The 17,746-nt window shown below is 48.1% G+C and overlaps 1 protein-coding gene across 20 annotated transcripts in view; it reads right to left on the bottom strand.

The window, feature by feature from the left end:
- The window catches only part of LOC136793400 (uncharacterized), a 51,864-nt gene that overhangs the window by 28,967 nt on the left and 5,151 nt on the right, over positions 1-17,746 (bottom strand). For 10 of the 20 annotated variants that reach the window (XR_010838594.1, XR_010838596.1, XR_010838595.1 and 7 more), the window contains exons 2-3: positions 16,641-16,800; positions 2,099-2,186 (exon numbers count right to left, since the gene is read on the bottom strand). Coding sequence is in view for 10 of the 20 variants with exons in the window: in XM_067023345.1 (XP_066879446.1) it covers positions 2,099-2,186; positions 16,641-16,800 (248 nt within the window). In the remaining 10 variants the exon portion in view is untranslated. Of the gene's footprint in view, positions 1-1,526; positions 1,998-2,098; positions 2,187-4,871; positions 6,456-6,589; positions 6,657-8,119; positions 8,398-16,640; positions 16,801-17,491; positions 17,732-17,746 lie in introns of those variants that run through there. The other 10 variants (XR_010838598.1, XR_010838602.1, XR_010838603.1 and 7 more) reach the window with 8 other exon arrangements.

Genomic DNA, 17,746 nt, shown 5'->3' with positions numbered 1-17,746 from the left:
TAGTTCCTGTTTTGTTTTTTTTTTCTGGGTGGAGACAACTTCCTGAAACATGTATAAAATTGTTTATGCTTCATGCATACTCTTTTCCATCATGACAGAATTAAAATAAAAGACTTTTATCAATTGTTCTTTCCTTCCCCCCATCCTGTGCAAACAGAAAGCACAAGTGTGTTATAGCCCGTGTTTATTCACAAAGTTCTACCGCCAGATGTTTCATATCCTTGGAATAGGGTTTCACACACACACACACACACACACACACACACACACACACACACACACTGAACTTGAGAGTAATGGAAACTGGCTAATCCAGGTCTGGATTTGAACATACAGCCCACGACGTGTTCATTTTGGGACACAAAATATATTTTTGCTCTGTTTACCTGTTTAAGCATTCTTTGTACTTTGTGAAGGACACCCACCTCTTTGGGGGATAAGCAAGTCCATGATAACTCTGATGTGGACCCCTTCGCTGTGACATAAAACCGCACTGAACGGCCGATTTAACATGAATCACGCTTCCTCCCAGTGGCTTCTGCAGCTGCTCTGAGGTTCCTGAGGTCAGAGCTATGCTCACCCGAAGTGACAGCTGGTTCCCAAGGAAACCCCACCCCAGATGCTGCACCCGGGGAACCTTCTGCTTCCCTACGAAGCAAATGACACACACAACTGGAAAGCAACAGGGGTGTTTGCAAGGCACCCCTAGGCTCTGCTGCTTCCATTAATCTTGCAAACCTGACAGTGATTTTGCAGACTTACATCACCTCGGCCATGGTCACTCCAAGGCCTGCCTGTGTGATCCAGGGGCCTTAAAGAACACCAAAGCCAGGAGCCACTCCCCTGTGCTGAGATTCTGATGTATCTGGGGTCCTGGGGGCAGCGTCTCCATCAAATACCCAGGGCTGGGAGGTGTGAAACTTGGGAATGAAACTCTTTATTCGGTGCCCTAAGCCGACTGGCATTTGGGCTGAATGACCATGAAGGAAAGTAAGGGTTAAGTATCCACCAATCCCACTCCTGGGCATATATCCGGAGAAAACCATAATTTGAAAAGACACATGCACCCCAATATTCACAGCAGCACTATTTACAGTAGCCAAGACATGGAAGCAACCTAAGTGTCCATCGACAGATGAATGGATAAAGAAGATGTGGTACATATATGCAATGGAATATTACTCAGCCATAGAAAGAACAAAATCATGTCGTTTGCGGCAACATGGGTGGACCTAGAGACGATCGTACTAAGTGAAGCAAGTCAGACAGAGAAAGGCAAATATCACGTGCTATGGCGTATATGAGGGATCTAAGGGTAGTACCAATGAACTTATTCACAAAACAGAAACAGACTCGTAGACTTTGAAATCAAACTTATGGTTACCAAATGGGAAACGTGGGGGGGGGGAGTGATAAATTAGGAGACTGGGATTAACATACACACGACTGTATATAAAATAGATAAGCAACAAGGACCTACTGTAGAGCACAGGGAACGCAATAGGCTGTAATAACCTATAATGGAAAAGAATGTGAAAAAGAATTTATATGTATATACATATATGTGTATGTGTATAACCAAATCACTTTTCTTTTCCCCACGTAGCCTCGCCGGCATCCTCTGCCCTGCCTGCCACGTGGGTACCGCCACCCAAAACTCCCTTCCGGCTCCCCTGGGAGTCACAAATCCTGCTTCTTCTTCAACGGTCAGCGCAGAGATGGCTTCCCCTCTCGCGAACCCCTCTGATCCCCATCTGGGCCCCTGCCAGAGCCCCTGGGGGGGTTCCCTCTGGAAGCATGCAGAGCCCCAGACCCCCTCCTCACTGCTGTTCACACAGAGGTGCTTCATACTCCGTTGAAGATTTGGTTCCTAGCCTCCTTCTCTCTTGTATTGTATGCAGAAGGAAGGCAGACGTCTGGCTGATCTGGGCAGACCCTGGGCATCTGGTGGTTTTCTAAGCCGGACCATCTCCGTGGGTGCGGGACATGGAATATCGCTGGCCGTATCAGTACAGAAAGGATGTCACGGTCAGCGATTACAGCCGCCAGCAGATGGTCAGCAGGTGAGCCCTGAGGGCACTCAGGAAGGAAAGAGTACCTGCCATCTAGCCGCCGTCAGGCTGCAGCCACTGTCCACGGTGAGCCCCGAGGGAACTCCGGATGCTGGTCGCAGAGAGCTGAGGTGCCTATCAAAGGAATGCGTTCAGTGAGCCCGCACTGTTGCACCTTCCCGTGCACAGAAAAGCGCTGAAGTCCTTCACTTGACATATCTGCTTTTCTACCTGTCCTTTGTCACAAAACTCCAAGATATCCTGGAGCCACCCCCCACCCTCGCCTCCTCTGAGCAGTTCTCTCAGGGTTACTTGAGACGCTGCCTCCCAGGCTTGAAGTCTTAAAAATTCCCGCCGAATAAAACATAACCCTCAACTTTTAGGCTGTGAAAATATTCTTTAGTCAACAGGTGCACCTGTGCCCCGGGCTGGGGCCTGTCCTCCTTTTGCTTGGTTCTTTCCTGTCACCTGGACCGCCTCACCTTACTTCGCCCCCTGCCCCCCACGCCCCCACCCCCGAGCCTTCACAGATCGTGCAGCTCCCAGGCTTCCTGGAAGCTCCCCCTGACGGCAGGAATGCATGCATCGACGTGCCCCCTCCCTCCCGTAAATGCACAAAGTCTGCAGCAGCTGCTACTTCGGGACTTGGTTGAGATTTCGCCTTGTTCGACACATCGAAGAATATAATGACGACGCTCCATCCCGCCAGCAGCCGCAGGCGACAGCACCGGACACCGTGAACGCGCCACACTTTCAACAAACGTCTAACAGCTCTCCAGCTTAAACCGGGTGTCCAGCCTTCCAGCAGCTCCTCGGCTCCGTGCCCACCGCCTCCCACCTCCACCCACCGTCTTGTCCCTCCGAATCCCACGGGCACCCCTGACGATCTCTGCAAAGGCCAACATCGGATCCTAGGTCTTCGGCAAAGCCAATAGCAGGGGAAAGATGTCCCCACGGCTATCAGCGGAATCTTCCCCAAGTCTTGAACTGCTGACTTAAAGTCATGTCCTCCCCACGGTAACATAAAGGTGCTATGCGAGTTTCCCATCTTTTGCTGGGACAGGTAGCCGCAAACTCTGTGGCTGCAAACCAAGCAGGTTCGTTCTCCCATAGGTCTGGAGGTCAGAAGACTGCCCGGGTCTCACTGGGCTTCAACTCCAGGTGTCAGCAGGCCTGGTTCCTTCTGGAGGTGCCAGGGGAGAATCCACGTCCTGGCCTTTTCCAGCTGCAAGAGGCACCTTATTCCTTGGCTGCAGGCCTCCTCCTCCATCTCCAAAGCCAGCAGTGCATCATCCTGAAGTCTGACTCTGGCCCCCGTGCTTCCCTCGTTCACTTGTAAGGATGCCGGTGATTCCACTGGGCCGCCGGAGCCATCCAGGTTCATCTCCTGTCCCAGAGACCTTCATTCCATCTGGAATGTTAAGCCAATTCCCCTTTGCCACATGATATAACATAGCCAGAGGTTCCAGGGATCAGGGTATGGGCATAGCAGCAGGTAGGGCTGTGGCATGGACAGCAGTGTTACAGGTGGGCTCGTGGCTAGCGGGATGTCGACAGATGTTGCCTAGGGACCCATGTGCTGGGCAGGAGGGATAGAGAGAGAGAGGGAGGGAGGGAGGGATGGAAGTTTGAGAGGATGGATGGATGGGTGGGTGGATAGATGGGTGTTTGAGTGGATGATAGATGGATGGGTGGATGGATAGATGGGTGGGTCAACAGACAGAAAGACAAAGGTAGCTTTATAAAAATGACAGCCAGAATTTCCCTCTTTGGGTCAGAAAGGGAGAATTACATCTCCAGGCCTGTGTCGTTTTGTCAGGGTGGGGCCCTCCTCCCAGCCTCCCGGTGGCCAGAGAAAACCCAGTGCAGATGTAGAGTAGCCCTGGGCGGTGAGCCCAGCTGACTCTTCTGTGCGGTGATCTCCCCCAGACCCTTGGACTGTCCTGGGTCTCCCCCACCTCCTCTGTCAAGTGGCAGTCTCCGGGCTTCCCCTTCTCTGTGACATGCGGCTCTTCTGTGTCCGGTGGGGGCAGCCTGGGCCTCTCTGGGAAGCCCTTCCTGCCCACCACCTCCTATCTCTTTGGACCACACTTGAAAGTCTAGAATGGGCTTCTGGGTTTCTCTTCCGGGGCTGTCCGTGGGAGTCCCCAGCCCACACATGCACAAATGCCTTCCCTCACCCATTGCATCCTCTCCTTCCTGCCAGCGAGCCGCCCCTGCTGGCACCAGCCACTTCCTGACACAGGAACCCTCGTTCAGAGCTCGCTGACAAGGCGCCCCCCCCCCCCAAGTGGGAGCCCCGCGGGGCACAGCCCACTGCAGGACATTTTTGCAAAAGTCACTCAAATTCCTGGTCGTTTACATCCTGTCTGCAAACACATGTGAACATGCCTTCCTCCCCACTGGGCACATGACTCCTTGCCCTTTCACTGCCAAACCAAGGCGGGGTAGGGAGGGCTGTCTATACTGCCCACGGGGTGGCCGGAGACAGAGTCTCCGAGTGTTTGAAAGTGGGGTCAGAGTGTTTGCTTTCTCCTAGAAGCCAGGCACGCGGCACTCAGGGCCACACCAGCTGAGTTTGCGGGTGACTGGCGGGGCGGCTGAACGACCAACCAATGAAATGAGGCCCTGGGACAGTTGGGGGGCCGGGATGCCATTTCCCTGCCCCAGTAAATTGCATTCCCTTGTCCTACCTCTGGAGTCTTCCAGCTCTTTTTCCACCCCAAGTGGGGCAACAGGAAGTCTTTGCCTCTAGCCTGTCCCTGGGGTATCACCCCACCGTGCGCGAAGGAGGACAGAACACGGACCAGGAGAACCAGCTTTTTCAGTCAGCGTGTGTATTCTTTTCCCCCATGGTGACCACTCACTTACGGACACGGGCAACAGACCGCAACAGTATTCGAGCTGCCTGTGGATTTGTCACCCGTCATAATCACGGGTATTTTCACAGCACTGCAGTGGACTTTCAAATACCTTAAAGTCTCCTGTATGCTCACCACCACAGCAAAATTATCATGGCTACCATGCCTATCGATCCTGCAATTTAATGGATCTCTGAATGCATGACAGGGTTTACCCGACAGCAAATGAAACCATGATATATCAGTTGCCCAGGTGAATTAAAGCAGCCTTGACACCTGGGAAGGATCACTCAGGATTTTTTAAAGTCCCCTGTGTAACTGGATTTTAGACTTGGGGGTCAATCTAGTAGGATTTGATGCCTGATTTTAAGATGACATACACGTTTGAAGATGTTGACTGTAGAATAGGTTTTAAATGCCACGTTGGTTTTTAACAGCACGTGGATCTTATGTCGGGGCAAAACTGTATAGCCTTGGTAGTATCTAGTGTACACTTGTGTGGGCGTGTGTGAACATTTGCAATTCTTTTCTATATTCATCTAAAGTGGAAGAGAAATGGAAATAGCGTGTGCTTCTTTTGCAATTCCCATACCTCTGTTTTATTCGTATACCAATTTCTAAGAGGAGCTAGTGGGCTGTTTCGCCTTTCAGAACAATACTCTTCCCTGACCCAAAATTTGAGCTGACCTAGAACCATCCCCACTGTACCCAACAGGGGACATGCCAGCCTGAATTTTAGCGCTGATTAAAATACATTAAAACCTGAATTGCTTTTTGAAGAGCTACTTTACCCTAGAACAAATATGGAGATGTTCTCAAGTGGAAATTAGACATCTATCAGAGCAGTCCAAGCTCCGCTTTACATAAGAGACCCACAATTGTTACCAACTGTTGTCGATTCCTTGGGATTTGGAAATAACAGTTCTGACCAGAAGACAGGAACTGTATTAACCCCACCTCTAAGCACCTTCAGTTGTCTTTCTGTTCAGAGTTGCATTTCCACCTTCTGTACAAATGCAGTGATGACGAGGAGGTCACGAATGCACGACTGCGTTCACTTCTGTGTGACCAGAGAGCTTCCGTGTCGTGAATGTGGGCATCTGTGATTCTCCCCAAAGGTTTATCTTTACCTGGAGTCCAATGGAGGGCCAGGAGGGGAAGAAGAAAGCAACATTCTCTTCCTGCATCTTGCAAGAAAGCATCACGGGCACCATCTCGTCCATGCAAAGGAGAAGAGGTCCTCCACTCGCCCCTGACGCGGTCGTCGGTGCTCCAGTGCAGACGGTCCTAGACCGCGTCCAACTGTCTTCAGGTTTGAGATGAGTGCGTGAAGCTTCAGGTCTTCAGGTGTGAAGCACGTCTCATCTATCTGAGGAGTGTGCACTTAGGAACAGGGTGATTTATTCTTATGCACTGGGCAGAGGAGTAAAGATGGCGGTGATGAAGAGAGACAGGATGGCCCACCACTGGCGCAGTCTCCGGTGAGACACACACGCTATTTTTTGCCTCTGGGTCTGTGCTGTGTTTTTAAAAATACCTGTGGCTGATAAAATGACAAAATACTCAAAATATAGGAAAAATAAGATCCCTAAGATACCATAAAATATCTTCAGTTTGTAGAGATCACCAAAATGTATCTTCAGTTTGTAAAGGATTCAAATAGATACATATAGAAACTGCACGATAGAGTGAATTTTATTCTGATCACAAAAAGAATAATTTTTTTCTGTTCTTTGGAAGATTCCTAAGAAGGAATAAGATGTGAAATACCAATGCTTACTATAAAGTTGCTTAAAGAAAAAAACTCAAAAAAAAAAAAATCCACAGCAATGGCAAGAAGCTTTTAAAACATCAATCTGCTACCCGATCTCACATTTTTCACTTCCTGAAAACAAAACCTGCACCAGAGCAGGAAATCTTACTAATCTTCAGCCCTTCATTCTTTGTGGTTAAAAAAAAGCCCGATTTAGAGCTGCACAAGATCTCCATGGAGAAGGTGAAAACAAAACAGCAGAAGCAACACGAGTCAGCGGGAAGCCTGCGCTGAGGAACGCGGAGACCCAGCGGCGGCGGCCGGGGAGGGACAGGGGACAGGCATCTGGGTACAGTGGGCCTCTGCTGCTTTGCTAGAGTTTGCATTCCCCTTGGTAGTGAAGCAAACAAACAAAGCCCTGCAGAAGTACCTTCATTTGTCCTGACCCCAAGAGAACGGTGCTCCTTCTAGACCAATAAATATCTTATTTTACCACCACGGTCGGAGGGAAAAAACAGACCTAGCGTTTTCCCCGAGACACATTGACTTAATTTATGATTTAAAAAATTTTTCAAAATTTTAAATTTAACTCATTTTATATTGGAGCAGAGTTGATTTACAATATTGTGTTAGTTTCAGGTGTACAGCAAAGTGAGTCAGTTGTACATATACATATATTCATTCCTTTTTAGATTCTTTTCCCATTTTTCCCGAAATGGGAAATACACTGTATTGAGTAGAGTTCCCCGTGCTCTCCAGCAGGTCTTTGTTGATTATCTATTTTATATATAGTCGTGTGTATATGTCAGTCCCAAACTCCTACCTTATCCCTCCATCCTTAAAAAAAAATTTTATTGAGGTATAATTAATATACAATATAAGTTTCAGGGGTACAGCATAGTGATTCACCATTTTTAAAGGTTATACTCCATTTATAGTTGTTATAAAATACTGGCTACATTTCCTGTGTTGTACTAAATATCCTTGTGGCTTATGTATTTGCTACATCGTCGTTTGCTCCTCTTAATCCCCTCCCCCCTCCTACCCCTCCCCCGTTCCCTCTCCCCCCTGGGAACTACTCGTTTGTTCTCTGTATCTGTGAGTCTGCTTCTGTTTAGTGATATTCACTAGTTTGTTGCATTTTTCTTAGATTCCACATGTAAATGATGTCCTATAATATTTGTCTTTCTCTGTCTGACTCATTTCACTCACATCACGCCCTCCAAGTCCATCCATGTTGCCGCAAATGGCAAACTTGCATTCCTTCCTCTGGCTGAGCCGTATGCCATTGTGTATTAATTTACGGTTTGAGAATGGACTTCTGTGTCTCAAGAATTACGTAGGTGGGCATTTCGAAGGATAAGGGGATTTGAGATTGAAGACGCTGTGCTCTCAGCGTGGGGTACACGCTTTTTCATCAACGCCCCCCCCCCCCCCCAGACCCTGAGGTCTGCTTTCCCGGGAGGACGCCCTGCGGGGAGCTCTGCAGGAGGAGTCAGTCCTCAGAAGTCGCCGGACACACCCACGGCAGCCCCAGGCGGCCAGCGGCTCAGGGCCCTGGTGACAGCAGGTCACGAGACCCCCAGGCATATCCAGCTCACCGCCCAGGGGACCGCAGCCCTGCAGAGGGAATCGGCCCGATAGGCCCCTGCTGTGCCCTGAAGGAAAGCGGCCTTGCCACACCGAATCCGCTGTTTTTCTGGTCTCACTTCCTTGTCCTGCGCTCTTCTTCCTGCAAAGGTGTTTCATTGTGTACAGCTCCTTGGAGCTCCTTTCTATCTGCTGAGTGGGAGGTTGCCTGATTCATGACTCATTAAATCAAGCCCAAAAGACCTTTACAATCTACTCAGTTGAATTTTTTAAACATTGGAACTGGTTTACTATCCTGGATAAGGTAAAGTGCAAAGTCTTACCAATGTTTTTCTTTTTTTAAAAAAAAATACTTCTTTTGAAGTATAGTTGACTTACAATGCCATGTTACTTTCAGGTATACAGGAAAGTAATTCAGTTTTATATATACATATGTATGTGCATGTATACACCTTTTAAGATCGTTTTGCTTTATAGGTTATTACAGAGTATTGAGCAGAGTTCCCTGTGCTGTACAGTAGGTCTTGGCTGTTTATCTATTTTATACATAATGAAAACGTAATGACCAACATCTGACCCAGAGACACGAAGTGAGCAAATGCTCTTCGGAAAAACATGCATGGTCGCCTCAAAGCTTCCGTTGGTTACAAAAAGCAAAAACAAAACAAAACAAAACTACTCTATCTTAGAAGTGCAATAAAATGAGGTCTGCCCGTAACTGCAAACAGAAAGAAAGGATCTCAGTGGTGTTTGGCTGCCTTTGCTGTCACTATAGATAAATCAAATCTGGAAGCCCCCCCCCCCCCATACACACACCCACCTCCTTGACTTTGCAAGTGTTTTCTCTCGGGGCATCTCATGGCCCGGTGTCACCCTGACCGGAGCACACTGGCTGCCAGACAGGCCAGCTCCAGAGGACCAGGGACATGTGATTTTTACACGGCTGGTGATACCAAATGTCTTCCAGATGCTGGATGACCCACTTTTAAAAAAGTCTAATTCGTCATTAGAAAATGAAAAAGTATATGGCGTCCTTTTCATTTTCATTGAGTAAAAGTCACCTTTGCTCACACCGATTTTTACGGCCATTAGTGGGTTGAAAGTTGGGGACCCTTCAAAGACATGTGGGAGGCCCCGAAATAGTCTAAGCCAAAAATTATCATGGTTACCACGTCTAAGCCGAGGGAGTGCTGAGATAGGAAACGGAATTTCAAGGCAAATAAGCACGGCAGCTGGAATGCTCTCCACATGTGATTATTAATGAACGGTTCCTGATGGGCTGTGTGTTGAAAACATTAACAGAGCAGATACACACGTCCCGGGAGATGAGGAACGTTATCTATTTTATTTTGTTTTATATATTTTTTCTTGGCTGTGTTGGGTCTTCGTTGCTGTGCACGGGCTTTCTCTAGTTGCAGCGAGCGGGGGTCACTCTTTGTTGCGGTACGCGGGCTTCGCATTGCAGTGGCTTCTCTTGCTGTGGAGCGTGGGCTCTAGGTGCATGAGCTTCAGTAGTTGCAGCACGTGGGCTCAGTAGTTGTGGCTCACGGGCCCAGACGCTCCGCAGCACGTGGGATCTTCCCGGCCCGGGGCTCGAACCCGCGTCCCCTGCATCGGCAGGCGGATTCTCAACCACTGCGCCACCAGGGAAGTACCTCTATTTTTATTTGTTTTATCTTATTCTCTTCTATTCTACTTTATTCTTACTTTATTCTATTTATTTTACCTTATTTATTCTTATTTTATTCTTAGTCACACTTATTTTATTCTATTTATTCTATTCTATTCTACTGTTCTTATTTATTTTGTTTTATTTTAGTTTAGTTTTTCACAATTATGGGATTTCTTTGTATCCCAATTTAAGCAATCCAACTGTAATCCAAGTATTTTAAGACAAAGGGTGAAGATATTCCCTGCCTTGATATTTGATGAATTTGTGAATTATTGATCATTTTTAAGGTGTAGTCGTTTTTAAATATGAAATTTCACTTTCAGAGATACTCAAATATTTATTGATCATTGTTAGGGTGTAATAGTTTTTACATATGAAATTTCACTTTCAGAGATAGTTACTCAAATATTTGCAGATGAAGTTTTATGATGTCTGGGATTTGTTTGTAAATAATCCAGGGTGACATGAGAAATAGATGAAACAAGACTGGCTGAGTTTACAGGCATATACGATTCTTTTTACCTTTGAAGAAAGGGACCTCCTATTTTTTTTTCCTTTTTTTTTTTTTTTTTTTTTTTGCGGTGCGCGGGCCTCTCACCGTCGCGGCCTCTCCCATCACGGAGCACGGGCTCCGGACGTGCAGGCTCAGCGGCCACGGCTCACGGGCCCAGCCGCTCCGCGGCACGTGGGATCCTCCCGGACTGGGGCACGAACCCGCGTCCCCCGCATCGGCAAGCGGACTCTCAACCACTGCGCCACCAGGGAAGCCCAGCAGTCTATTCTTTTGCTTGCACCTAAGAAACTTAATAGCGGACAGATCAACAGTGCAGCAGAATGGCCCCAAACGACACTTGTGTCCCTTAATTATTTCTGCCTCTGACTGTCCTGTGTCTCTCCACCCTCCCTCACACACACACACACACACACACACAAAACCGATGATGTGAAGAAGGGCATGTGAGTGCAGAGAGGATATCGTTAAGAGCACAGACTCATCATTGTTTTATGGGAAAGACTGTCAGCATGGGTCTGATCTTTGTGTTTCCAGGGGCTGCCATAACAAATTACCTCAAACTAGGTGTCTGAAAAACAACGGGAGTTTATTTGCTCATAGCTCTGGAGACCGGAAATCTGGAATCAACAGGTCAGTGAGGCTGATTCCTTCTGGAGGTTCTGGGGGGAGAATCTGTTCCATGCTGCAGCCTCCACTTCATTCATGTGGCCTCAGAGGCCACCTGTGTCTTCAAATAGGTCTTCTTGGACCACCTCCTGCCTATCACCCTCCATCCTCATCACCCTCTCTATCCATCACCCTCTGTATTTCTCAGGGTTCTCCTGAGAGACAAAAGAAATAAGATATGTGGACATACGTATAAGAGAAGATTTATTATAGAAATTAGTGGTGGTCCAGTGGTAAAGAATCCGCCTTCCAATGCAGGGGACGCAGGTTCTATCCCTGGCTGAGGAACTAAGATCCCACAGGCCACAGGGCAACTAAGCCTGTGCACCACAACTGCTGAGCTCGAGCGCCTCAACTAGAGAGCCCACATGCTGCCAACTACAGAGCCCACATGCTCTGGAACCCTCGTACCACAACTGCAGAGCCCACGCGCTTTGGAGCCCACGTGCCACAACTAGAGAAGGGCGCATGTCACAACTAGAGAGAAGCCCACGTGCCCCAATGAAGAGCCTTTGCATCACAAAGAGAGAAGCCCACGGGCCCCAATGAAGAGCCTTTGCATCACAAAGAAAGATCCCGCATGCCACAACTAAGACCCGAAGGAGCTAAATAAATAATAAATTCATTCATTCATTAAATCATTTAAAAAAAAAAAGAAAGAAAAAAATTGGCTCATGGTTATGGAGGCTGAGAAGTCCCACGGTCTGCTGTCTGCAAGCTGGACACCCAGGAGAGCTGCTGGTGGTGTCAGTCCAAGTCCAAAGGCCTGAGAACGCTGAGAAGATGGATGTCTTTGCTTAAGCAGAGAGGGAGCAAATTCCTCCTTCCACCATCTTGATTTTCCATTCTCGCCCTCAGTGGGTTGCATGAGTCCCGTCCACATGGGGTTTGACCTCAATCTTTTGGTTTCCAGCTTTCTGGAAGAGTCTCAGCCAACAACTTTATACTCTTGACACGGCCTCAGATGTAAAATTAAAGCCACACGGACTTGCTTGCTGGCATCTGTTTTTCGTGTGTACCACCAAAAATGAAGTATTTCTTACGCATGATCATTTCCAGTCAGTGGCAGTAAAACAGGAAAAAAATTATGGTTTTGACTGTGAAACATTTCCTGTGACTTTTGGCTATACTGGGGTTCTACTTGTGCTTTTCTTTTTTTCTTTTTTTTCTTTTCCTTGATACACTCTTTTTACGTTAAGAAGCACCAATATTTCAGATATAATTAAAGACTATTTCAAACACTCCTATCTACATTTTTTAGTCTCAATTTTCTAACATCAGCTCGATGACACATAGATGAGGGAAAATATGATTCCTACCAATGAGAATGGCTGACGATAAGAAATAAAAGTTCTAGGGGGCAGGTAGCCGTGTAGGTGGCGGCTTGGAGGAGGGAAATGCTTGTGGGCTTGGCCCTGGTGACTGCCAAAGGCCAATGGGTCAGGTGCTGCCCAGGCTTGAAGGTTAAAGCCTTAAGCTTGAAAGGGCACTAGAGCTGGTGGGATTCAGGGTAGCGGACTGGTTGAATATACACCAGGTTGCAAATTTGTCAGTTTTGGCTGACGACCCAAGAATAAGTTAAACATCAGGAGAAAGTCGGGTGGACATGACTCGGTGTGGCCAGGTGCTAATAACATCCATCCATCCATCCACCTACTTCCCACTCACCCATCCATCCACCTATCCATCCATCTATCCATATATCCTGCCCTCCTTGCTATCTTCCTTTCTTCCTGCCATCCATTTGGTGTACGTGTGAGACTTCAAGTTGCCCTTTATCCCTCGCTCCACAGTACGGAGCTTTGATTTTATCACGGGTGGTGATGTGGTGGACATCGTTGATGCTCCCCAAGCCTGGACACCTGACTGCCAACAGCTAGGAGTGTTGGCTACTAACTGCCCCTTCTTCACAGAACGGTCCTGGCCTGAAGATGAACCATCTCACCCTAAAGGTTATACCCATATACTCCCTTCCTAGGGTTGAAGGCAGTGCCTGGCCAACGACTGACGCCTGGGGTGGATAGAAGCCCCTCTGGCCTCTAGGAGACACATTCCATGCGCCAGAGTGCCCGGCAGGGTCAGGGTAAGCCTCAGGCCCAGCTGACATACCTCCTTGCTCAGCTCTTGCCCCTGTCCTGGCCAGCCTCCCTAGCGTTCTCCTCCCGGGAGCTCTCCCTCCACAAGCCATTGGCACAAGAAAGCCCATCTCAGGTTCTGCTTCTGGGAATGCAACTTGAGCCTCTTCTTTCTCACTGGCAGTACCTGATATTTTCTGCCAACTCCAGGGGGGTACTCTGCTCAGATAGTTTCTGGACTTCAGGCTTCCCATGGACCTTCTGTCTGCTCTCACCGCGTCCACGTCCAGGGGTGAGAGGGGACGTCAGACTCCATCCTATGAAATTACCATCGTATTTCCAGGACCTCCTTCCTGAACTAGGTCGCCCTACAGGGTGTTCTCCAAATTTCCACTCTTACAATTTTAAAATACATTTACCTCCTATTCAAAGATAATACAGTGCAGAAAATTTAGAAAACACAGACACCAAAACATCCCTCAGAATATGAGAACTAATCCCTACGAAAGGTTTAGTGTGTATCCTGCTATTTACTTTCACTTATTTATAGAGCGTTTCTATAGAACTTGCATTGGCTTAGGCTGTGCCTTTAAGATTTACGAGTATTTGCGAAGCATTAAACGTTCTCCTACGATGCTTTCAAATGGCTGCAGAGTTTCCCAGCACACACTGACTTCCTGTCGTGACTATAGTTGTTTTCTGTTGTGTTTGTTTTTACTATTTTGCTGTTGTAAAGAATGTTCTTGATGGATGGAGGTTGTTATGGACTGAATGTGTGTGTGTTCCCGAAAATTCATATGTAGAAGCCCTGATTCCCGAGGTGATGGTGTTAGGAGGAGGGGCTTTTAGGAGGTGATTACGGTTAGATGAGGTCATGAGGATGGGGCCCCTGGGCTGGGATTAGTGTCCTTCTAAGAAGAGGAAGAGGCACCAGAGCTGTCTCTCCATCACGTGAGGACACAGCAAGTAGGCGGCCTCTGTAAGCCAGGAAGAGAGCCTTGCCAGGAACTAATGTGCCCACGCCGCGATCTCAGACTCCCAGCCTCCAGGACTGTGAGAAATAGACGTCTGTTGTTTAAGCCGTGTGTGAGTGTGTGTTTTAGCGGAAATATGTACATATGCATGAATATCTGGCCTCGAGAGCAGGTTATGAGTGGACCAAAGTCAGATGGATTAACAGTTAAAAAGTGAAGAGATAGACGAGGTCCCAGCTTAAGACGGGGAGTGACCAAGAGTAACGCTGAAACACAGAATTGCCCTTTGCCTCCATCAAAAACGGTCCAACCTTGGTCACGTGCTGCGGTTCGACCAGTATAATGCACGTGTTACGGAAGCAGGTTTCTTCGCCTGACACCAAGCAAGCCAAACGCTGTGATGCTGCTGAGGTTTGCAGCAGAGAGAAAGGGCTTGTTCACGAGGCAGCCAGGTGAGAAGACAGGAGAAGAAATCTCACATTGGCCTCCCTGAAGGTGAAGGGCTTAGGGTATTTATGGGGCAAAGCTGAGGTGTGGGAAGTGTGTGGGGAGGTGACTGAGGATAAGAAAAAAATGTGGTGATCACACCGGTTAGAACGGCCAACATCAAAAAGTCTACAAATAATAAATGCTGGAGAGGGTGTGGAGAAGAGGAGACCCTCTTGCACTGCTGGTGGGAATGTAAATTGGTGCAGCCACTACGGAGAACAGGATGGAGGGTCCTCAGAAAACTAACAATAGAGCTACCATATGATCCAGCAATCCCACCACTGGGTGTATGTATATCCAGATAAAACTCTAATGCAAAAAGATACACGCACCCCAACCCTCATAGCAGCACTATTTACAACAGCCAAGACATGGAAGCAACCTAAACGTCCATCGACAGAGGGATGGGTAAAGAAGATGTGGTACATATATATACTACGGAATATCACTCAGCCGTGAAAAAGAATGATGAAATAATGCCATTTACAGCAACACAGATGGACCTAGAGATGATCATACCGAGTGAAGTAAGTCAGAGAAAGATACGAAGCATATGATGTCACTTATATGTGTAATCTAAAATTTTGTGTTCTAAAACACAAAAGAACTTATCTACAAGACAGAAACAGACTCGCAGATATAGAGAACAGACTTGTGGTTGCCGAGGGGGAGGGGAGTGGGGGAGGGAAGGACTGGGAGTTTGGGGTTAGTAGATGCAAACTATTACATATAGGATGGATAAACAACAAGGTCCTACTGTAGAGCCCAGGGAACTCTATTCAATATCCTGTGATAAACCATCATGGAAAAGAATATGAAAAAAAGAATGTGTGTGTGTGTCTGTGTGTGTGTGTGTGTGTGTGTGTGTGTCTGTGTATTTATGTATAACTGAGTCACTTTGTTGTACAGCAGAGACTGGTACAGCACTGTTAAGTCAACTATACTTCAATTAAAAAAAAAAATTTTTTTTTTTTAAAAAGAAAAGTGAGGTGATCGTCACTCTGCAAAGGTGTAACTAAGGTCCAGGCTTCTTCATGGGACCATTGTTCAGAAAATGTTGGCATTAGCTTGTTCTGAGGGTTGAGTTTTTGGCCCTGGGATGTGAAAACATCATCAAGTGGACTCTCATAAATGCCCAGTTGGACGGTCTGTAGTCTTGACCAGTCTTACCCGGCTTGAGCTCAAACTGGACACAGCTGAACCCAAGTTCCTGAAAAATAACTCAGGCAAAGATCTTACGGTTTAGGCTCCATGATGCTTGGGGAGCATGCGAGGCTTTTTGTTTTCTGGGGTTTTTTTTTTGGTAGCCACAATTAAAGTGATCAGTGAAGGCAGGTTCCAAGTTCATTATGTATTAAGCACATTACAGTTTAATGCATCTAACTTATGACTCCCCTGAGCTCCCCACTCGGAGCAAGAGACCCGTTCCCAAATGCGTTCCATCCAGCTCCCAGCCCAGCTTATGGACTTCACATGGGTTCTATGGTGTTTGGATACAAGTGAGGAAGCTTTTTCAACTAATTTAATTTTCATTCTGGAAGTTAGAGCTTTTTGAAGCCAAAGCATCTGCATGATGTTATGGAAATTTTTATTTTGAACTAAGGAAGGCAGCACTTAAAAAAAAAAAAAGAAAAGTAGCCAAAAGTCATCTTAATAAATTACAGAAGTCTTCTGAATGCCTCTCTGTAGGGACATAAATATAAAGCCTCCAGGCCTGGCATTCAGAGAGCAATGGTGCCTAAAATTATGGCTGATGATGGGGACTCAGCCCCTCAGTGACCAAATGCACACAGCCTCCAGAAGCTTCTAAAAAGAGAAAAATGTCAGCCGTGGTACAGCTCAATTGTCAGAGGTTGGAGATTTGCCAGGTAGGGCCTTTCTTTTGAAGGTAATTGGGGACAACTGAAAAGTTCGCAGGGAAGGGTCTTTGGAATTTGACCTTGGCAGGAAGCACATGGTTTCTTTTATCTACGCTTCATTCAGAGGCTGACTTACCTCAAGGTGCCAAAATGGCTGCAGCAGCTCCAGCATCCCCTTCCTCCCTCAGAAGTGCCCTGGACGTCCTCTTGTTTACAACAACCAGGGTCCATATACCCTCTATTGGCCCCAAGACTGTGGTCTGGGAGAGGGAAAGTGGTAATTGGCAGAGTCGAGGCTGAAAAGCGAGGGGTAGAAAAAGATATAGAGAGAAATTTGCATGGAGGTGTGGGGCTCTCTGGCTGAGTGGTCAACCCAGGTTAGCTACAAGTAGGGACACTTCAAAGACAGGTTTTTTGGTTCTTGTTTTCCCCCAAAATGATTACATTACCTTCCTGCCTGTAGACTACAATCATGTGTTGGGGTTTCCATTAGCCAAGAAAAAGAACCACCTTCTCCCTGGGTCCAGGTGTGTTTGTTCAGACTGCTGGCCTTGTAAGATAAGCAGTCTGGGGGCCCTGGGGTGTGGGTCCAGGCACCTCTGGCCAGATGTGTGTCTGACCCAGGGGGTACACGTGTCCGTTGCGTATGGCGGCAGATGGCGGCCGAAGGACAGGTGTCAGGAGGGCAGGGAGGAGGGGCCCTGAGTCATCCCGGGAGCGGCTAGCATCTTAATTTAAAAAATATTGTTAAGCCTGGGACAGGGAGGGGCACCCACATTGCAGCTGTGGCTTGTGACTGTCGCCAGAGATGCCCCTCCCCACCCCAACCTGGGCGCCAGCTGCCTCGGATGGGGGAGGGGAGACATGTCCCGGCCCTCCCCACCTCCGGCTCTGCGGGGAGACGCTTCCGGAGCGCGGAGGCTCCCGCAAAGGAGGTCCTTGGTCTGGCTGGGAAGTAAGGGCGGCCCTGCGCCCCCAAACCCCTACCTGTGCTCTGCGTTCTGCTACTTCAGACTGGACTTTGGGGACCGCGGGCTGTTGCACCCGAGGCCGACCCCGGAGGGGGGGCTTCACTCCGTTATCTAGAGAGGCCGCCCGGGGGCGTCGCCCTTAAAGAGGGGTGGCAGGGTGGAGACGCGGCCCTGCCCTTTCGGAGCAGGAGGGACTGGCCTCGCCCCGCCTCCGACGCGCCCGCCCTGCCCCTGCGGCTCCCCGGGACCCGGGGGTGGGGCGGCCGCCAGA

The sequence above is a fragment of the Kogia breviceps genome, chromosome X, assembly GCF_026419965.1.
Source record: "Kogia breviceps isolate mKogBre1 chromosome X, mKogBre1 haplotype 1, whole genome shotgun sequence".
Lineage (NCBI taxonomy): Eukaryota > Metazoa > Chordata > Mammalia > Artiodactyla > Physeteridae > Kogia > Kogia breviceps.
The sequence above is the reverse complement of the archived record's forward strand: the minus strand, read 5'-3'. Positions and strand labels throughout refer to the sequence as shown.